Source organism: Falco rusticolus, chromosome 2 (genome assembly GCF_015220075.1).
Source record: "Falco rusticolus isolate bFalRus1 chromosome 2, bFalRus1.pri, whole genome shotgun sequence".
NCBI classification, from domain to species: Eukaryota; Metazoa; Chordata; class Aves; order Falconiformes; family Falconidae; genus Falco; species Falco rusticolus.
This window is the reverse complement of record NC_051188.1, coordinates 96,435,884-96,459,340: the sequence shown is the minus strand read 5'-3', so window position 1 is coordinate 96,459,340 and position 23,457 is coordinate 96,435,884. Positions and strand designations below refer to the sequence as shown.

Genomic DNA, 23,457 nt, shown 5'->3' with positions numbered 1-23,457 from the left:
TGGGTGTGTCCATGCCAGGTCTTAAAATAAGGAAGCTGAAAATTTAAGTTAAAAAAAGAAGAGACATGCTATTGTCCTCTTACTGGTTAGCTCAGATAAAGTAAAAGAATTTTAAAGAGTTCATTTAATATAAATAGATCTCCATTGCATCTTAGTGACTACATGTCTTGCAGAGTGTTTTACCGTTTTTAATAATTGTGAAAGACTTGCACATGGGTCTGGATTTAAGTATCAGCAACTAACAAGTAAAATTTCTTTATGAAGTATCTTTGGTAGTATTTTTTTTTCTTTAAAGTGAACAAAAAGCTATTAATATATCAGGTAACAGTGCTGTATTAGTATAAAATGCAGAATTGGTCAAACCTTTTCCTCTCTGTAAGCTTTCTTTCACAAGATGTTTGATTGGAAGGAGGATCATCTGCATCAGTGAATTTGGTGGGGAAAAAGTGTCTTTTGGACGTGGGGAGTTGTAAGCATTCTTAAAAATCTGGTTAAATTTTAAAGCATCCATTAATAAAGGAGAGAAAGGAAATATTTTCAGCATCATTTTGAAAGTCTTATGAGTAAATCTTTGCTTCCTGTACAGACAGCAGGGTTTAGAATATCTTTTTTCTCAAGCTCCAGATATCTCTGTACAAGTTGGTAGAGAATAAAAATAAAAATAGTGATAGCTCTTCACTGATGCATTTTATTTGATTGCCTTTTGTCTAGTTTATAGTACCAAAATGTTGCTTAGTGATAGCTGCGAAGACTTAAAAATGTACCTCCTCAAAACCCAGCATTTTGAAAGTGGCATTGACAAGAAAAAGTTTTGTTGCTTTTGTCTTGTCTTTGAATCCAGTCCCTGAGAATGAGCATGCATTGGACAGTGTGTGTTTGTGTGCGTTTCAGATGTTCAAAGGATTTTTATTAGCAGTTTATTAAGAGCTCAAAATTTCTGCAATTTTCAAATTAAATTTGACCAAAGTAAAATACAGGTCCTTATGAGCAAACAGTTATGCCATTTAAGCCTGTTCTTAACTGAGAAAAAGCAAGTGGGAAAGGAAAAAATATAACTTTCTGTTGAAAAAAGAATTAGATTTATTTTAGGATGTTTGGGGTTTGGTTTTTTTTATTTCCCTAAAATAGCTAAGTCTCATAATTGAATGCTTGGGGGGGGGAAATCCTTAACTTATAAAAACAGTAGATGATGTTAATAATTAATACAGCTACAAGGCATTAAAGATCACACAGTCTAAATGTGCAGGAATGAACTACTGATAAAAATCAGTATGAAGGACAGCAATTTCAAAATCATTGTTATATTTTGGCTATAATAATTTTTCCTCTGAGTACTTGTTGGGAAGAAAGAGTATTCTCTGCTATCTGGAGAGAGATGAGACACCTGAGACTACCAACTTAGTAGTCCATCAGCCTGTAACCTTTCACTTTTCCCAGTCCCTGTCCCATCTGTCACCCTTTCTTCTCCATCAGCACATGCCTGCTTTCCCTCACGTAAAGAGACTGAGCTCCTGTCACCTGAGCAGAAAGCAAAATTAATGCGAGGGGAGTATTTTGATAATTCAGTTACAAGCCTTTAACAAACCTGTGCAGAGCATATACAAGCAGTGTTTTCAGGAGGTTTTATTTTAGTCACATTTGTGTGGATTTTCACTGTGACGGAAAAGGCACTTTGCCATGAGAGCAGCCTCTTTGCCGAACGTGAAGTCCCTGCTGCGAAGTGTGGAAGTGCTAGGGATTCTCACTGAAACAGCTGTATAAATATCAGCAGAACTGGGTTTTCCCCACCTTCACTCTGAAATGACTGAACTACTTTTGCTTATGCCTTCCAGAAAAAATTTTGCCTGAGGCAAACACTCACTGTGGAGCTTCACAGTCCAAATAGTTAAAATGGAGTCAAATAATAAGTGATAATATAGGCTTACAATGTGACACATTGAAATATAGGTGTTGATGTCTGCTCCTTGCATTATACTACAAAGACTATTGAGTTTCTATGCAAATAAGAAAAGACCAAAATTATCTTCCCTTAATAAGGAAATGTAAAATGTAAAAAATAGTGGTGAAGAGTGAAAAAAATAATGAAAATTCATCTTTGAGTAGGAAATACTTGAATGCTCATACGTACTACGTATATTTTTCACTGATGCTGAAAAAAATGGAAGTATATGTGGTTCATAATTCAGCTGCAAGATACCTGCAATAAGCAAGGGATCATTGAGGGGGGCATTCCAAGTCTCTTATTTCTTCCCCCCATTTTTCTAGCTGGTGAGTCTCACAGTTTTTGCTCCACAGAGTTTTTGTTTCAGTAACCAGGTGTGAAGTGTGCTCTCCTGGGAGCTGGAAAATTCAAGTTTGAACCTGCTAATTCTTCAGTGAATACTTTAATCTTCAGCCTCTTAAAGCTCATACACCACTTCCACTGCCACCTTACTCCTGTGTATATATATTTTTTTTTTTTCTAATAAAAATACTGAGTCAATTCTCTACAGCCATAGATACAAATTGTAGCCAAGATTTGGAGGGGAAATTTGAAGCAATGAATCCCTGTCTCAGACAAGTGTCTCATCTGCGGCTACAGGAAAACACATAAATCTTTGAAACAGGCACATAACTTTCTCCATTTCTTGTAGAGGGAATTTCATAGCTAACTAGTCTTTGAGAATTATGTTCCAGAAGCTGGATGACTAAAATACTCGCTTGGTTACAGTATCCTTGGAAGATCCAACAGGCATGACAGTATATCCCATCTACTTTCCTGCATGCCTTTTCCAAATAAAAATTCTTTTTCCAAATAAAATTAGCGAAGAGGACAATGAGTGAGACTGTTCCAATCTGGAAAAATTACTTCTTTTCAATTAACAATTCTGATGTTGATTTTAAAGCTGTATGGAGGTTTTGCATCTTTGTAACACTAGCGTAATTTCTCTTTTTGTGAACTAGAAGAAACAAGTAATCTGGGCTGTGTGAGCGGGAGTGCAGCCGATCAATCAAGGGAAGGGATTGCTCACCTCTGTATGGCACTTGTTAGTCCACATCTAGATGCTGCGTCCCATTTGGGGACCTGACATGGGAAAGATGTGGACAGACTGCAGGGAGCTCAGGGGAGGGCCCCCAAGGCAGTGGGGCTGGAGCACTTACCCGGTAAGGAGGGGCTGGGGGAGATGGGGCAGCCTGGAGAAGGGATGCTCCAGGGGTACCTCACAGCCCCACAACACCTACAAGGGGTCATTGAGGAGGCAGAGCTGGGAGCTGGGCTCCTCAGCGCTGCAGGGTGGGAGGGTGAGAGATGAGGTGCAAGTTGCAACAGGTTCAGTCTGGGTGTAAGGAGAAACTTTCCCTATGTGTTCCCATGGGGCGCGAGGCGGTGGAGCAGGTCGGCCTGGGAGGCTGTGCCATCTCTGTCCTCGGAGGGTTTCAAGCCCTGACAGGTCCAAGCCCTGAGCAGCCTAGTCTGATCTGAGAGTTGGCCCTGCTCGGGCAAGGGGTTGGACTGGAGACCTTCTGAGGTCCCTTCCAGCCTGTGACTCTCAAGCCTCTAGGCACCCAAAATCCTACTGATGTTCAGTGGCTTTTACAATATTTTTTTAATAGCAAACATATATGACTGACATCTACATCACCCCTTTTGGTTACCTATAGCTTCCCTAGAGTCCTTCTTGAAGGAAAGACCAGAAACTGAGTAATTTTTTTTATTCTCTAACAAAACAGTTCTTATCTAGCGTTTAAAACCTTTAAAACCTTCTCAGACCCTTTATGTGTGGATTTAAGGCTTCAGTTCTGTATATCTTGATTTTCTTAAAGCAAGGGGGTTCTTTTTTATTTTAATCTGAGCTAATAACAGTGTCATAATATATTATAATCCTTCCTGAGAAGTAGTCAGCTGAATTTTTTTATGAAAAACTGAGATTATGTCATGTCTGTTTCTGACTCCCCGAGGATTTTTGAGTTCATCTTAGTTTCTAGGCTGTTCAGGTTTTTAAAAAAGTAGGTTAAAAAGCTTTCCTCTTAGCATTGCCTTTTGATCTCTGGTCTTTACTATTTATATTAGGGCTGTATAGGACTTCATGATGCTGTCATTAGAAATGTGATTCTTTATCTGTGTTGTACATTCTTCACCCATCTACAAGTGGGGGAAATAAACCTAACAAAACCCAAGTGAGTACTGGCAAGTCACTCTTAAAGTACTATCTGAACACACAGACCTTACAAAGTGCTGCTGTTTAAGTCTCCTGCTATCCCTAGACTGGAGGAAACAGCAACATACCATATTGAAATGTACCAAAAAATAATAGAAGATTGCGGGGGTGGTGGGGGTGGGGATGGGGGGTGGGAGAAGGAGCGTGGGACAGACAGGACATGGGACACCTTTGTACATTTGGTACCTCCTCCATACATGGCTTGGGATGTGTTTGTAAACATGGGCAGATCCCCTCCAGCTAAAGAGTAGAAGCACAAACTATTTCACTGGTCTTACCAGTAAGTCAGAAAACCAGGAAAACCTAAACTTGCCTCATCCCTGATGGCTAAGTACAGCATGCAAAGGAAGGAGGATGGATGAAAAGGCAGATAAGTGTGATTGTGTTGTACAACTTGGCTTATACTACTGGATATGCTGTGCATGAATTTTTCTTTGCTATTTGCAGTCTGGATGTCGAGCATGCAGAGGAAAAGATAAAAGAAAGAAGTAAACAGTATCTGAAGTTGGCACTTGAGGTGGTTTTCATAAGGTGGAGATTTCTCAGCCTTAATTCTTTGTATTGATTTTTTTATGGGAAGTTTCTCTATGAAATATTCAGCAACGTGAATGCAGAAAAGTAACAGAAACACACTTTTACTTCTTAGTAAAGTGGCTGCTTAGAAGTTTCTGCAGGCATCCTCTGAAAGCAAATTATATCTCTCCATCCTTCTTCCTTGTATTTTACCTTCCATTAAAATGGAGGCATTTAGTGACCCTTCTCCAGACCTCAAACCAATATACATCAGGAGCAAACCTAGTGAAGCTTGTGTTAAAAAAAAACACAAAGAGCCCCCAAAAATGTAACCAAATTTCCACTAAGAGCTAAATGTTGGAGGTAGAAATATACAGCAGTGAAATATCCTGAATTTGGGTGTTTTTTTAATCCAAATGTGTTTGCTTTTCTGTTGTTCCATTGCATTATCCTATACAATCTTTGTCCTGACAGCATTTAATATTGACATTCTCTATAGAATTATTGAAGAGAAAACATTTATAGCCATAGTTAATATTTTTTTAATATGGTTTGTAATAGGATCTGCCATAGTAAAAGTTTGAAATAGTTTCCATTATAATTGTTTTCACACATTCTAAAATTTACAAAATTCTTGTTTTGGTGGGGTAAAGTTTTCCATGTTGTAAGCCTGAAAAGTATTTTTTCCTTGTTAGCTCAGAGTATAATACTTTCAGCTATTTTGGAGTTATAGGCAAATGGAAAAAATACTTTTTCCCTTTGTACAATAATAATAATAATAATTGTAAAAATAAAGAAAATCCTCAGCTACACTTTTAACAATACTACAGGGAAAACAAGTTAAAGTTGAAATATGTGGTAAGATCTACTGCCTTTGCTTGCTTGCTCTGAGGGAAAAAAAAATAAAAAATAAGTTATAAGTGACGGAAAAATAACATCAAACTGTTCCCAGTAACATCTGCTAAGGCTATTAGCAGAAACTAATAAAAACCCACCCCCTTAATGACGTCGCTACACATTCCCTTTGCCTGAGGCCATCCAGACGTGAACTAGCTGGGTTCTGCAGCTCCCAGCTGGTCTCTAGACCTTTGCGGGTCCTTAGCGTGACTCTTGGTCACCGGGCAGCCATGCAGCCCCGTCTTGTGAGGGGTCAGGGATGTGCCTGTCCTCTTCCCAGGTGTGATGAACAGCACTGGTGCTTCTCCTGTCTGCTGCTTCTAAGGCCCTGCAGCCACATGTGGCCAGCCTACATGGCTAAAAAACTGTGGGATTGTTAGCCCAGCACAGACTCCTGTTGTTTTATATCACCTTACACATAGAGTTTTTCCAAGTCCGAGGGCACGTTTTGTTACCCAAGTTATAGGTGTTGTCACGAGACGGTAGCACCAGAATGATTTTCACATTTAGTCTTTAACTGCACTATGTCAAGCCATCCTAAAAGGTACTGAAACGGTATGAAATTCGTATGTACATGGAACTGAAACACAGGTTTTACTGGATATGTGGGTCTTGTGGGAAAGAAGTAGCACCCAAACCTACAGGTATGTGGACAAACAGGCCCTTCTGCATGGTGTGGCTGCTGTGTCTGTGCTGCTGCCCCTTGCCTGGGGAGCATTCCCTGCACCCCACAGCTCCAGGACACGGGAGCAAAATGCGGGACCAAGTTTACGGGTGTGAAAAGATCGCAACCCCCTTTACGCCTGCGTCACTGCACGTCACCTCCCTGGTCTTGCGGTTCTTGAGGCGACACGCCTGTTCATAATGTGTTGGGTCATGGAGGTACCTACCCCTGCAGCAGGCACAGTGCAACCAGTAAGGTGATAGTGGTGTGGGTTTTAAAACAAGGATTTACCTTCAGGGTGCTGTAGGAAGCAAGGAACATGGTAAGAGCCACACACAGGTGTTTTATAAGGTGCACAAGCAAGATGCAACCCAATTCTGCAGCCTAGTTAAGCACACGGATATGTTGGGAAAAACCAGGATTTTGACCCCTGCTACCGGAGTTGCACCATTTTAAACAGCAAAATTGCAGGATAAAAATCAGAAGTAATCAAAAAAGCCTTATTCAAATACTCTTTCAGGCAAGGCCTTCAGCCTCTCACTTGTCCTTCCAGGCGCATAGCTCTTGTGTTCCTTGCTATGGTGTTGCCTCATTTAAAATGGGCGCCATGGCTGCTAACCCCCACTGCCCATGCAGCGGGTGGCTAAGGACCTTATGGAGAATTCTGGAAGCTTCTTTTCTGTCCCAGCTGCATGGTGTCATCTCAAAGGGAAGTGTTTTATCTGCCAGACCATGTCCTGTCTCATCAGAGTTGGGTGTCTGTCTGTGTCCGTTTTTACAGGCCAGCTTGGGACTTAGATGCATCACACTAAAGTGGATCTTTGCTGTTAGGCACCAGAGAAGTTGTTCAATAGCTGAAATAGAAACTGTGCTTTTTGGGGAGATATTAGTTCTAAAAGTTTAGCTGTGTTATTTTACTCCAGTCTGCAGTCACAGAAAGAAAATTAAACCCGTACGATCAGTTCTGGTAGAAACTCATCCCATCATATTCCTTTCGCCTCAGTACTCTATGAACGTGAAGCAGAGATGAAAAATGTAAGTGCTCACGTTTGATCCTTTTGTTTTTGTTGAGGTTTTAGTAAAAATCTAGGTATAGTAAATGAAAGGTTTAATTTGAGATAGTATTAATACACTGTTCCTCATGCCAAAACTAAAAAAAAAAAAAAAAAAAAAAAAAAGCAAATGTTGATAGGGAAATTGTGCCATCTTTTTAAAGTTGCAATATTCCTTAACTTCTTTAAGTATGTAGCACTACTTCTAAGATTTAAACCATATTTCTTGTATTACGTGCATGGAAATGCACAGGCACATAGACCAGTTACTGCACAATCAGATGATCATGTATTTTGGCCTAATTGATTTGAAATGAGTGGACACATACCATTGTCCCCCAGTTTTTCCTAATTGCCATTTTGTGCTCATGTAAGGAAGAAAATCCTAGTTATGTTTGGTGGCAGCATTCCCAACTGACTTCAGTTTTGTTCCAAGAGTGGTGAGGTATCTTGATTCTCAATCTAAATTCAATCACGTGTTTTGATTTCTCAAGCCTCTGTAATTTCTTCTTTTTTTTATTTTATCACAGTTAATTTAAATAAATTTGCAAGCTCTAGGACTACTGTCAACCTTTGCTCTCCCATCAGTCTTATTTTTGGCTTCCTGGAGTTTCCATGCGATATACTAGTGTAAACAATAATTTTGTTTATTAAAAAAAAAGAAAAAAAATAATTGAAGTTGCCTTTTCTTAGAACTAAGCTATAAAAGAGGTGTAACACAATTGCACTAATTAAGAAGAGCGGTTGGTTTTGTTTGCTTTCTTTTCCCTTAGCAGAGTGCCAAAAAGGAAAGATCAATACAGGAAAACCCATTTTACTCTGCAGCAAAGGGAGTTGGAAAAGATCCACTTGAACTCTTAGAACTGAAACGCTGGAGGCTGATGTAATTAAGTAAACCAGCTGAGAATTTAAAAATAACCAGATCAAACTAAGAGATTATAAGTATGAAAGAGTTGATGCATAGTTCTGCATCTTGATAGAGTGAGTTTGCTGGGTTAGTGACCAGTGATGAAAGGCTTGTCTTCCATTGACAATTAGTTATTTTGTGCTGGAAATTGCTGATTAATTGAAAAATGTTTTAATAGCACTTAGAAATTGCTGGAATATCTCTTGTTGCCCTTTTTTTAGATAAATTAATATGGGTTTGATTCCAAATGACTTTTCAGTTAGAAATGTAATTTGTAATTTATAGTATTCACATAGAAATAAAACTTTCTGTAGTGATATCTGCCAAAGTGTGTAACAAGTTATTTTTATTAATAATTTTATTAGTTTTTATTACATTTTATATTTTTAATGGTTTGATATTTTACTGGATGATGTATTATTTTGTGTTTTTCCAGGACAGTAATAATTTTGATAATTTGTTGTAGATTTTTTAAAAGATAATTACTGTAGGCACAGTTATGCCTTCTCCCTGAACAAAGGTTTTATTTAAATGAAAACCCCATTTTTGTCAAATTTGCCCACACAGCATTTAATTCATCGAGAGTGTTCAAGAGAGAATTGCAGGTTCATTGATAACTGCCACATCTGTAGTTGTCAATTTCTTCTACCTTCTCTTCTTTTGATTGGCACCAGATTTTGAACACTGATATGTTTGTGTTCAGTGATTAATTGTATGAGATACCCTAAGTGTCTGGATCCAAGGTAGACCTTGTTTATATCCATGCCATTTTTCCTGAAGTGGTCAGATACAGATGCAGTTGTCACTTCTTTCCATCAGAGTGGTCTTTTAGGCAGCAGTGAGGATGGGGATGAGTTGGGGCTCCCTGCGTTTGTTTTGGTTCAGTGAGGCCTTTTGAAAGTCAGCAGAAGGTCAGTGTAAATAAACAGACTTACAAACCAAAAACAAAACCAAAAGAAGAGTCAGCCTTAACATTTGGCAACTGCAGGTTTTCTGACAAGCCTATTGCCTTTTCTCTTTGAGGTCCCTGTCCTTACTGTGCTGCTATAAACATTGGTGACAGATCTCTAAGTGAGAGCCCAGAATGTACAAGCAATAACCTGTTCTTGAAGGAGATTACCCTGTTCTGCAAACTCTCAGCCTTTGTTTTCCCCAAAACAACAAATTTGTTACTGTGCTTGTAAAGAAAATCGCAAAATAACTACTTTCAGTGATGCAAAGATATCTTTGAGCATCTGTAAAGAGCTCTGAGAGGTTTGAATTGTCTCCTTTTTGTAATTAAATACTTCAGGTGACCTATGGTGATCATTTACAGAATGAGGATAGTTAACTGGTCGCCTCCTCATTAAGAAAGGCGGGGAGATCTGGTGCAGATCTTACTGTGAGCACATCTTGTTTTGCTTTCTTAAGTGCATGATCTCTAGAAAGGGCAACTGTTTATATTTTAGGTTTAGGTTTTTTAAAGCAGGTGTCAAGTTCAAGCCTGACAAGGAGGAGTCTGGAAGTCTTGCGTGCACAAGCTGCATTTTGAACAGGTCTCACTGTGGGTTTTTTGGTGACTGGCATAGGTGGAGTTTGGAAAGAACCATCCTGCACGCTCTGCACCTTGTAATCAGCAGGAATGTGCTGGTTTCATTCCATTGTGAGGATGCTTGTCAAGAATACATGTTTTACTCTTTAGCTTCATGAGATGGCAGGAGAGACTATGAGGGGAGAGGGAGCCAAGTATGCTCTTTTACTCTCCAGAAGCTTGGTTTTGGCATTTTGGGGAAGAAGCGAACTGGAGTTCCTCCTTGAGAAGAGGCAGCTGTGATAAAAGCCAAGACTGAAGAATGCAGTGGTGTGGGCCAAGCAGAGCTCGTTAGCCTTTGTGGGAGAGCTGCTGGCTGCTGACTCTGCTCTGGCTCTATGGTAAGACACAGCCTAGAAATACAGAAGCGTAGGGTTCATTGGAAGTTTCTGATAAAAGTATTTTTCTCAACAGAAATACTGAGATTGCTTAAGTGACTCGTTTTGTGAGAAGTGGCTTCTGGTTTTGGGAAATGTTTTCCATTAAACTGCAGAGCATATGCAGAACAGTAACACATGGATTTGGCTCTGCTGTCATGGTGCCTTCCTAGAGTCTATCTTAGTTCTCGTGTTCACATTGTCTTCTCCGAGATAGAGAGACTGTAGTAGGTCCTGAGAGACATGCCTTGATGCGTGGAGCCATCTCAGGCGAGAAAATGGGAGCACAAGTATGAGAACTCCAGTTCCCATGCAGCAGGGTATCAATTTGACAGCATTAAATATTTGAACTTTCTGGAATGTTCTTATTTTTATTGAACCTCTCATTTTTGCCTTTTTTTCCCCCAAAGCAAATACACAATTTCTCTTCGCCCCCCATCATTTTAATGAAAATGTTGTCAAAACTTTGGTTGGGAAGAGACATTTTGGCCTAGCCTTGTCAAGTAAGCAGGTAAATAGTTCAGGGGCTTTTATGAGTGGAGGATGTTTCTTTAACAATAATGACCCAAAAAAAACCTCCTTCAAGAAGCTAGTGACTGCTCAGCACTCAGGTAAAGCAGACTGGAGCTTGCAGATTTCTTCAGAGAGTAAGAAGAGGGCCAGAGTAACATTATTGTAGTTTTTCTAGTATGGATGAATTTCTGTAATCTGGGCTGGAAGCAGGAATGGAAAGAGCCATCTTCCTATTTAGGTTTCAGATTCAGGGTTTAGTTTAGATATTTTCCCTAAAAGTCTGGCCTGGTTTTGCCTTCCTGAGTGGAAGACTGACTGCTAAATCCCAGACCCTGTGCATGGCAGCACTGCTTCAAATAGCAAATGTAAACTCCTTTCCTGAAATAGCCTTGGCTGTCCCCTACCCCAGGGTTAGCCCGGAGGGCAGGACACAGCCCTGGAGGACCCTGTGAGCATCATTTAGAAGAGAAGCAGAGGAGTTCTTTCTTTAGATGCTATTTTAAAGTTGGAAAAGTTATTTTCCCTTGATTCTTCAGCCAGATCTCCCTTATTTATGGCAACAGTGCTAAAATACACCAGACGAAGGAAGAGCAATCCTTGACTAAGGGGATGGGATGTAAATAAACTGTGCTTAGTCGACCTGGCTAGCACTGTGCTGAACCATAGCAATACATGAGGCAGCCTTCCCCAGAGCCGCTTGCATGGCCCATTAGCAGGATTCCCAGTGCTCCAGCAGGGTATAATTTGAGAACAGTGGTATGTTGGTGCACAGAGCCAAATCAGGTCCGGTGCTGTGCTCCAGGAAATAAGCTGCCCTGGTTACCCAGAGCACAGGGGGGTGTGCTGCAGTGTTAGCTGTGCTGGAGCCAGCTCAACTCCAGCTGAACGACTTCGTTCAGTAAAAGCCAAGCAGCCCTAGAAGCACGATGGTAGCACATCTGAGCTAATAACCCAGCTTGTTACCTCGGTACGGGAAGCATTTCTGCAAACCTATCCCAGCAGGACTGAGAGTTAAGTGTTTATTTAAAATACGTTTTAAATTAATTGTGCATGATCTTGTCAACCCATCCACCAATGGGGTTTGAATGTTTGGGATCCATTATATCTGGGAAGTCTTAATGGACTCTTCTCACCTGTTTGGACATTCGCAAATATCTGCAGGATCACAACCCAAATTTTTAAGCTGAGGTCGAAGTGAATAGAACTTTCCATTATATGTAACTGGGTTCAGGAAGAAGTGTTTCAAGTGAAGGTCAAACACATGTTTGAATGCTTTCTGTAAATCCTCTTGACATTGTGAAAAACTAAGATGTTATTGCTGGTTTAGATGTGAAATATCTCCAAAGGCACATCGGTATTGTTATAAGCTATACTTCATTTCTTTTAAAAAACTATTAATCCAGGTAATACCAGTCTCCAGTATCAAAAGGAGACTATCAATTAGCAGAAATAAATCTATCACAATAACTAAAGGTTTCTGTGAGTTTCTACAGAAGTTTGCATTTCTACATTTAAAAAAACTGTATTGAGGGGGAGGCTAGTTGTTTGTTCCTCATGAATCAGACTTTGAGATACACAAAAGATAAGTACATTCCTCTCCTCCCCACCATGTCTTCTGTAACCTCGTTTATTTGGGGTGTTTTATCTGCAGAGAAGGAAATGAAAAAGAGCGTTAATGAAATTGAGTATGGTCTTTCATAGCTCAGCCAAATTTCTAATGAATAGATTTCTCTGGGTCAAAGCCAAGATCTGTGTGTATTGCTTTGGACGGGTAAAAGCTTCACAGTTGTGTATCTGATTGCTGCACTGGCATCTGGGGGGGGGGGGGGGGGGGGGGGGGCGCGGGGGGAACCTTAAATGTATGAGTAGGGATCATGGGGTTATTTGTGGCATGGTAACGATGTGTATAAAGATACGATCCGACACATATGTCAAAGTAATTCCTGTTGACTGACTTCAGGGAAAATGCATTGTAAATCCAACTACTTGGTGTGCTTGGGATTCTGATACAAAGGTAGCTGCTGTGGAGGTTTTTCTGGGGCTGTCAGACTATTTATTTTGCAGTCAATCTGATTTTCTCTGGTTTTAATTCATTTAAGAAATGTCGTCTTAAGAAAAACAAACAAAAAACAACACTCCTCCTTTCCCTTCCCTTCTCTTGCCCAAAGCAGCCCTCTGTGTGTGGGAAATACCATGTTAATGTTTTAAATTAGCAAGATGCATCCAGAAATGGCATTTTTAGTTTCTTGATTTGTTTAAATAAAAGTTCATTTTACCACAAAGTACGTCATTGCTGAAACTGAATTTTTATAAGAGGTTTCATCTTTACCAATTTTCCTACCACCAAATTCTGAAACTGCTATTTTTAAAATGCTTTTAAAAGCATTATGTTGGGTGTTTATTTTAAACCCACAGCTATCAAAGTTTCTTGATTGTTATCATGGCCATATCAGCAATACAGATGTATTTGAAGCACTCAGACAGGCATGAAAATGGCCTTAACTATTGCCATGAATGTCTGTCTTGTTCTTCATTGTGTAGCGATGATTATGCAAAAAGAGGCACAGGGATTTATTAATTATTCAAAACAAAGTCTGTTTATCTGGAAGAAGTATGTATAAAGTTATACTGAAAGTGGTGCTTTCGCTGCCTGCACTTGCCAACCTTGGTAAGTAAAGCCCTTACAGATACGAGCGCTTTCAGTCTACTGATCCTCTGGCAGAGAAACTTGAGCCCATTTTACAGATTGAGGGATTAGGAGAACAGAGACCAAACGGCTTCCCAGGGCAATACGTGGCATGTGTGACAGGACTGGATGCTGGATACAGCTGATGTTGGCTTCGGCCAGAATCTTAGCAAAAAGTGTTCATCCTTTCCAAAGTAGCTGAAATTTTCCTTGCTGAGACTGCACAATTTTCAGTATTTTGTTTCTTCTTGTCTGTGAAGTATGGACTGTAATAAAAAAGACTTGAGGAAGATGTCTCCCAAATTAGCAAGGGATGGTTTCTTATGGAAACCAAGCATCTGAGCCATTGATGAAATATAGCAGCCCAGGAGAATAAAAGGCTTACCAGGGTTCGAAAGACCTCCATTTACATAAATATGCAGAGACATCTGTTACAGTCATGAGTGACCTGCTGGTTTAAATCATCAGCAGGGGAAACTTGTAGTCGATCAGCGTTGCCTGCAGTAGCAGGTGCTACTTCAGGCAACAGGAATTACTGAAGAGGTTTTCGATGAACAAAGACCTTTCTGCTTGCCAAGAAGAGACATACGGGAAATTGAAACAAATGGCACACGCCTACGGTCTTTCATTTGTAATAGGCGACAAGAGCGTAGCGTGTGCTCCTGCATCCAAATCTTTACATGATTAGTTATAGGTATGGTGTGGCTGACAAAGTTGCACAGTTTATGTCTGAGAAGTACTTACAGCTTTTAAAACCAAACTACTTAAGTTGGATTCCCAAACAGAAATGAATCATCAAGATTTAATGGAAAATGTTCAAAACAAATTTATCATTTAAACCCAATGTTTTTATCATCAGACTTTATGCCCAAAATAGTAATGTAAAACTGTCATCCTAAAGGTTATGATTACTTAGATGAATAATTGAAGCTTAATTCTTGCTCACCATTAATCAGCAGAGACATTATAACTTGATAAGTTTATGTAATGCCAGGATATTTGTTGACTCAAGGTATATGGCATTCTCTCTCTCTCTCACCCTCCAACCCCTCTAATAAAATTTGTAATCTCATCTTGAATTTAGATTTGCTTCTACTTTATGAGAATTTTATTTAAGTTCACTATGTAATATTGTTTTGTAAGGAAAGAATCTTGTCTTTTCAGTGGTTGAACTACTGGACAGAAAACTAGATTACAAATTTGGGGCTGCAAAAAGGTTTTGATTCAGTGTATTATACATGACTTAATTGCCAGCAGTTCTGAAAAGAAAGTGCTCACACAGTAAAAAGGAGTGTCCAAAGAACCTAGTAAAGGCACAGAAGCAAAAGAATTGACGTTTGCAAAGGCTTCCAAGACTGAAAATGCTCCTTCTGACTCTCTCATACTTGTTAAATACTGTTCTTCGATTATAATAAAAGGTACAGTACTGCTTGAGTACTTGATTCACAATATTTAATGAGTGCCTCACATTGGGATGTAACAGCTCTAATAACTATATGAGTTCTTCAGATACCTTAACAATTCCCACCTCTATTTTGATAACAAATTTCATAATAAATCAAGATAAAACAAAACCTGTTCTTTTCTTTCCATTTAAACAGAGCGTGGATCACACTTCTCGTAAACCTCATCATATTGAGGTTGGGCTAAGATGAGCATAACCAGTGACGAAGTGAATTTCTTGGTGTATCGCTATCTCCAGGAATCAGGTACATTTCCTGTCTTTCCTCACAATTTCAGGTCATAGATGATGTGGGAAGTTGGGCTTTTTACACAGTGTTGCTTTAGGAATGTTACACTGAGACAAAATATTTCTTGCACAAACCCATGTTACTTTGAAATCATGGTTTTGAAAGTAATAAAAGTACAAACATAGACAGGTACAAAGTAAACATTGCAGTTAGGCAAAACAAGGAAATAAATAACATTATGTTAACACATGTTTTTGTAGAGTTGTTTCATCTCAGCCAAAATCATCTTTGGCAGCACAGGCACAAAGCACATGGATTTTGTATCTTTTTTCTTAGCTACTTGAAATAGTTCTGTCAGATACTTATTAAGTAAAGAGGGATTGTCTAAATTGGTTTTATATTGGCTGTAAACAGAAATTTGGGTGTGAGCATCTGATGGTTTAGAATTTCATTAATTATGTATGTAAACTGAGCTGCACAAGTGCCAGTATGGCTATGTCTTAGTATCATTTTCATTTCTATTTGTTTTCATATTGGAAAATAATGTCTTTACAGGGCTTTTCCTTTTAGAAGGAAAGTTTCATCTTTCCTTCAAAAAAAAAAATTAAATTTAAATTTAGGGTCTGATTTGGTTTTGTGGTCTTGATTTCATGCTTTGCCAGAAGTAGAAGTTCTGTTCAGTAATGGAAAATGTTCTATTAGCACAGAGGTGATAGAGGAGGTGAGAAACACTAGGAAAGGATTTTTAGCCTGGGTTCCAGTTTACTTCATACTGGCCCTGTGTTCTGGGTTGGTAAAAGTAGAATTGACTAAAAATATTTGGTGTTTCATATGCTGAAACAACAACAACAAAAAAAAAAAAAGTGAAAAATACATGTCTTCCTGACAGGTCTCAAACACAGTTACAGAATAAGCCCTCCAGGCTTGAAAGATGTCTTGGACAGGGGACTCGAATCCCTGTAGGTGGAAGATACTGGATTAGCATGGTCATTATAACTAGCATTTATTAGATAAGGTTTTTTGATCTGTTTCTTCTACTTCCAAGGCTGTTGAAATCCCAGGAACCTAAGTCCCTATGCAAGGAATCTCGACTGAAACTGAGAAGAAGACTTACACTTTCCCAGGGTTTGATCTTTTAAATCACTTCTTTGAGAGTCCAGTTGTGGCCTGTTAGTTGCCGTCTTCTTATATTGTATTCCAGAGCGTATAAAAAAGTAGTCTTATTTCTGGCATGCAATCAGATGAAGGAAAAACAGGAACTAACAAAAAACTAAAATTTCATCCAGACAAAGTTTATTTTTAAAAATAAGCTGTTGGGTACCACACTGGAAAGATCTTTCAAACATTGGAGCAGTGCACAGCTGGACATTATCAAAGCCTAAAAAATCCTGAAATTGTTTTATATTGTTTCATTTGTATTATAGGAGATGCTACATAACAGTGTATTAATACAGTAACTTTTCCTGATGTGGAAAAAAAAAAAAAGAGAGAAAATCAGCCTTTTTATTCCTCTTGATACATCAGTAGGTGAGTTAGTATTGCGTGGCAATTCAGAAGGCAGCTTTACAAAGTCCATCAAGAATGCTGGTATCAGCCAAATGTCAGGAAAAACTTCTTCTAATGTCTCCCACAAGCAGGGAATCACTTTTGCTATTTTAGGGAGAACTTCATGTACAAATCTTCATATTACTTGCAAGTTCTTCTTCTAACCTTCTTATGTAAAGGGCCAAATGTTTTTCTTATTTAATCCTCACATACTAAAGCCATTCACAAATACATTTACTTCCAGTGTTCTGTTGGATTTTACTCATATAAAAGAGTAGAAGTTGAGGTTAAATTTTTAAAGAAATATTCAAATATGCTTCAAACTGAGCATATTGAAATCCGGATGCTAGGTATTGATTTAGTAGATGCACCTGTCAGTTTGCTAGTAATGCCATTCAGCAAATAAGAGCTATAAGCAATGATGAATTCACTAATCTATTTTAAAAGCTTCTTATATTTAATTTCAATCTTCTTTCATACTGTCATTGTTTTTCTCAAAGAAATTTTTGTATCTGTATTTTCAGATAAAATAGGGTAATAGACAGAAATTGTTATACAGTGTCTTGCCTTTCCACCTGCTAGTATAAATGCCATAAAATGCAACATCAGATGCAAGATGTTTAATCAACAGCTTCAGAAATAATGCGTGCCAAATCTAGAGGGCTAGTGTTTAAAGACAGTTTTGAGTTCAGACCCCTACAATTTAAGGAGTCTGCCAAAACCAAAGTTATTACATTGATTATTTATTAAACATCAGCTGAACCCAAGGTTTCTAAATATTATATCGAACACAGTCATAAAGGTTGCTTACAAGAATGTACAAAAGTTCAATTATTTTTTTTTCCTGGTATCTGTCCTTTAATCTCATCCTGTAAAACTTTCAGGCTTTCCTATAAAATGTAGGCAAATGGTGGGAGGAAGAGAGAAACAATAAAAGGAAATAGATATAGCAGAACTATATAAAAAGCAAACTGTCCGTCTAATATTTCAAGTATTTTGCTCTGCGAGGCACAGAAGTACTTGAGATTATTTGAAACATTGTAGCAAAGATACTGATGGGGGCTTTATACTTTGCTATGAAAATGCTGGCAGGTCATTCTAGTGGAAGTTCAGTTCTTCTAAAATTGAAGTTACAAGTGGAATTCAATGATTATATTTCCTCCTTAATTCTCTGACAGAAAACTTGAGTGGGAGAGTATCAATAGAGTTGAACTGTCTAAACCATTATTGTTGCTTTTTAACAAATCATGGCATACAAAGGGGAGTTCCAGCGAACTGGAAAAAGCAAATGTTGTGCCAGAATTTTTAAAGGTTAAACAAGATGATCCAGGTAACTATAGGTCAAGCAAAATCATTGGAAGGTTGAAAGTAGATACCTCCAGCAAAAAATGAAGAGATGACATCATGCCTAATGCCAGCCAGCAACTTTTTATGGATAATAGATCTTGTCAAACAAACTTGATACTGCTTTTTCCAACATCACAAATGAAGTTGGCAGAGATAGCTGTGCTGACAATAATACACTTAGACTACTTCATGGTATTTACTTAGTCTTGTTGACGCTGTGGTTAAAAGCAAAATGAAATAACAGTGTGTAAAAGTAGTGTGATCCATAGTGATCAAATGGATTAAAAACAGGCTAACAGAAACATCTTGAAAAGTGATTAGAATTGGGGAATATTCAACTCAAAGGTTAGTGGGAACTCACAAGAATCTGTTCTTGGCGTAATACTGCTCAGTAGCTTTATCAATTACCTGGAAGGAAATACAAAATTATTCTTGAGTACATTCGCAGATGGAATGAAATGGTAAGCTGTAGCTCTTGATGAGTTATACTGACTGATCATGTGGTTTACCAGAAGGAATACAGCCAGGGAGACTACTTTGACTTACCTGCTGGAGAAGCAGGTTGGAAAAGATGCCTGGTCCAGGGGCAGTGCAGTCAAACCCCTCCAGCACAAGACAGGATTTAGACAAGTTAAGGTTCTAATTGCTTAGCTGTATTAAAATAAGTTAGGGAATAATTGCCTCTTCACATAGATGACTGTCTCAGGACTAATCTATGCCCAGAAAAAACAAAGCAGTCAGGCATAAGTTAGGCTCCATGGGTTGATGGCCCACGAATTCCTTCACAAAGGTGGCTGGGTGTTGGTGCTTCTGCTGTAGGTCCGTGAATGCCCCCCTTCTTGAGGTATAAAGAAATCAAGAGTTTCATTTCAGTTTAAGATTTCTACTTCCTACCCAAAATCAAGTCCTGCAACGTTCAGTTTGCATCTTTTTGAATATGACCTTATTGGTGCACAATTTAAAGCGGCCCAATTCTTAAAAGTGCTGAGTACTTCAAAGCATCATTTATCTCAGGAGTCAAACCCTTTAAAGTCAGGTTATATTTATTTGTAGGTGTCTTGATTCAAAGACTACCTTTAAGTGAAAATGTTAGCCTCTGTTACTGACATCAGGCTCAGGTTATGTCCATACTGTAAGTGTACCACCAGTGTGGAGACAGGAGCACGCAAAATACTTCTGTGGTGGATGTAGTTGCACCAACGAATCAGGTGCATTGACGGAAGTGAAATAAGCTACACCAAAGAAGCTACAGTCCTGGCATCCATATTATGTTGATTCAACTTTGAGACTGTTCAAACCCTGAGAAGCATGCTTTTGCTAGCAGCCATCTTCGCTGCTGACATAGCCCTTCTGTTGGTTTTCTTCAGAGTGAAGAGCTGTGTTTCTACAAAATCGTATCGAATTCTGAGTATAGAGTTTTCCCATTCTGCTTTGTCTGCCCAAAGAGAAACAGATAATTATTTGTCTGTTGGAATGAAGGTCAGAGCAGTACAATGCAATGGGAGTAATAAGGATTCCAAGGTAAATTGAAAAGAGGGGAGGGGGGGAGGGGGGTGGCAAAACCAAGGGAAATAAAATCTCTCACATACCTTTTAATCTAAAATGTGCTGCCATCTGTTGTGAGTGGCAAATCCTATCATAGGTCCAAATGCTACAATAAATTACCTTCCCCACCCAGCCCAACATGTCAGTTCAGTTATTAGAGCTTTTTCAGATTTGGTGTTTTTTATGCATTTATTGATTTAATTGTGTTCCTTTTCTGGCACTTGCATGTTGCAGTGCAGAATCTTTTCTCTGAAAATCAGTTCCCCAGCTGTCTGTGGCTTATACTGCTCTATGGTAGGGCATATATTGTAGTCGCTGTCTGGCAATGACTTGTTAGAGTTAAGGTTGTGTAACAGTTTCCATTTTTGCTTATTCTTTTACTGTTCAATTCGAATTTGTCTATGTTTTATGACGTACACTTGATAAATTATTCCTCAGTGTACAATCTCTACCATGTCCAAGACAATAAAAACACTAGCTGGATGCTTTTGCTAAAAAGATGTCAATGAGATTTTTATCTGCTCACTTGGGACAACGTACCATTATAATTTAGAATTGTCATTTGTTTTCTTCCCAACCATAAAAATTAAGGCAGCTAATAATGTAGTTGTTTTCCTTCTGTAGAGTCAGGATGATAGCAGCGTGTTTGTCTGTTTGGTTCATGGTTGACAGATTTTCCTTTTTTTCCTAAAAGATAAGATAAGATTTTCTCTCAGATTTTAAGCACAGACTCAAAGGCACATGGAGCACAAAGTGTTTCTGTGAATCACAGCACAGAATCCTTCATAGAATTAGGCATGTGCAGACATGAGCCTTTCTTGTTAACCACATCCAGTATTGTTATAAGCTATACTTCATTTCTTTTAAAAAACTATTAATCCAGGTAATACCAGTCTCCAGTATCAAAAGGAGACTATCAATTAGCAGAAATTAATAATTAATAGTTATTGTGATAGATTTATTTCTGCTAATGAGTATTCTCATTCTGCTTTTGGAAATTATGAGACAATTAAAAATGTGGATATCCTGAAGCTTCTGGGATTTCATCATTGTGATGTTGTCCGACTAGGTACTAGTAGTTGCAATAGTACTAAACTGACATTTTTCCAATGCCATTTACAGTTTTTTAAAATAGAAGCCACAGAATTTGAAGGAAAATATTTTCTTTATGACTCTCTTTCTTTTTTAACAAAGAAATTTTATACAAAATGTAAATACCGCTCTTTGCTTAGTTAAGTTCTTATGCAATAAGGAATGACTGAAGATGAGTATTCTGTTCTTTGGAATTTGTGCCTTATGCAAGTCTTTACCTAAATAAGCCTATGTCATTTTTCTCTGAAGTCTGTACTTTTTCTGCATGTAAGGTACAGTTGAGTATTTTGAGCAGCTGTGTATGGCACTGAGTTCCTGAGTCACAGGTGAAATAAGTGCATGTTGAAAAGAATTCAGATTAAGCATAGCATAAAATACTGGCATATACAGGTCAGATAAATTTGCTTCAAAGCTAACTGCTTCCTTTGTATAGCAAGGCTGTTGCTAGGTAGAAGGGGAATGTACAGTGCATGGGCTTTGCTTAAATTATTGAAGCCTGTACCTTGAAGAATAATTCATTAGAAGAATGAATCACTTGATCAATAAAGGCACTTGTCCAGTGTGACGCTAAAAATAATAGTGTGCACTGATGGTAGAGTCAGTGGATAATTATTTTTCTTTTGCCTTTTTTATGTTTTCTTCCAGTTAGACTCATTAGGATAATAGAAGAGGTCAGGCTGGATGGTATCTCACGAGGTGACAGAATCAGAGCAGTTCAGGGACCTTTGGAGATCATCTAGTCCAGCTCTTGCGCTCACAGCGGGGTCAGTGGCAGCAGGTTGCTTAGGGCTGTGTCCACTCAGGTTGTGCATGTCTCCCAAGGCTGGAGAGTCCACAACCTCCCTGAGGAGCGTGTTCCAATACTCAATCACCCTCACAGTAAAAAAAGTGTTTTATTTTGTTTCGATGGAGTTTCATGTGTGTTTCAGTTTGTGCCCATTGCCTCTTGTCCTATCACTGGGCTCCACTTAGAAGAGCCTGGCTCTGTCCTATTTGCACCCACCCCCCCCCAGGTATTCATACACATGGATAAGGTCCCCCCCAAGCCTTCTCTTCTCCAGGCTGAGCACTACCAACTCTCTCAGCCTTCCCTTGCATGCCAAATGCTCCAGTCCATTGATCATCTTTGTAGCCTTTTCACTGGACTCTTATCCTGTATGCCCCTGTCTTTCTTGTACCGGGGAGCCTAGAACTGGACGGGGTACTCCCAGTGTGTGTCACCTGTGCTGAGCAGAGGGCAAGGATATCCTCCACTGACCTGCTGGCAACACTTTTCAGACACAGCTCAGGATGCTGTTGGCTTTTCTAGCTGCAAGAGCACGTTGTTGACTCATGTTCAACTAGTCCAGCCTGCTCAATGCTGTGGAGCCTCAAAAATCTTTTAAAGAACCTACACATAAAAGTGCTGTTAAACATGATAGTCACTGGAGTGCTCTTGAAGCTCTGTATATCGCTATGTTCCAATAGTAAGAATGGAGAGAGACCTTCGGTTTGCTGAGGAAAATGTACATCCTTGGAAAGACATCCTGACAACGACAGATAAAACATGCATTTCAGTGGTGTTTCAGTAACAGTCTATGACCGCGTTATTTGTGTCTACATGTGTATTATCCCTGGCTCTTGAGCCACATGTATTCTCCCTGCAGTACAGAGTAACTACAGTTCATAGACCAAGCTCAGCCGCACTGATACAAAGATGCTTGTGTATTTCCCTAGCTTTTCTTTGCACAGGTACTTTTGTGCTAGTGTAACTGGATGCCGAACAGGTATTACTGAGAAAATAAAACAGTACTTTTTTTTAAGGAGATACATAAAAAATGGGTGTTTGAACTTGGCCTTAAAGTTTTTGCGCCTAAATTTTCCTGTTGGAACGTGAAGTTAATACTATGTACAGTACCTCACAGCAGATGTTAAAAGATTATAGTCCTAAAATGTCTTGAAATCCTCTGAGGAAGGACTGTTACAGGTGTGCTGGGACAATATTGAACATACTTTTTCTGTTATTTCAGAAGTACTGTTTATGAATTTCTAGGTGAATATATATATCTAAATGCAGCATGAACAAGATGCAAACTGTATTATTCAGGAACTGCTGTTAAGGCTGAAGGCAGGGATTCTTGCACCTTTTCAGCTGAACAGTGACAAGGCTTTGGGGCATTGCAAGCTCTATTTTTAATTCTTACCGTTTAGCGCAGATCTGATTTGTGGGCATGCAGCCCTATTTATATGATGTGTTATCCTCTTTAGGGCCTACCTAATCAATTAAAATAAAATGACTTAAGCTTATGATCCAAATCTGATATACTGAATACTGATATACTGGATATAGAACCAACATTTGTGACCTTCCATGAATTATTTGAGATAACTAAAGCCATGGTGTTGTTCTAGGAGTGAAATACGTGATGAAGTGACTCTTGGATAAGAACATTTGAGAAATTTGGCAAAAATGTTTGTGTTTAAATAGAAGTGGTTTTTTAAAGTTACCCAAGAATGAACGTTTCTATGTAATGAGAAACCATCTATAACTAAATATATTATGTAAAATGTAATATAATATATATAACCTCCTCAGCATAATATGTATATAGTAAAAATACTGTACATCAAAAAGTTACATAAGGGGTTTTAATAAATTGGTGCTCCTTTTTTCTCTTTAATCTTTCCCCTACTCTCTGTATTTCTTCTAAACAAGGGAGAACATGGCTGTATGATTCCCAAAATGGTGAGACTGACTGAATTTGAAATTACACTTAATAGTTGAAGGACGGATGACTGCTGAAAAGACAAATCCATTTCTCAAATACGAACTGTATTATTATGCACAGTTTCTGTCTCTGCTAGTAATCACTTACTCTC

At 38.7% G+C, this 23,457-nt stretch overlaps 1 protein-coding gene across 1 annotated transcript in view; it reads left to right on the top strand.

Moving 5' to 3' along the window:
• TBL1X (transducin beta like 1 X-linked) overlaps nucleotides 1-23,457 on the top strand; it is a 111,671-nt gene that overhangs the window by 40,910 nt on the left and 47,304 nt on the right. The window contains 1 exon segment of the mRNA XM_037377500.1: nucleotides 14,980-15,087. Coding sequence (XP_037233397.1) covers nucleotides 15,030-15,087 — 58 coding nt within the window. The 5' untranslated portion in view covers nucleotides 14,980-15,029.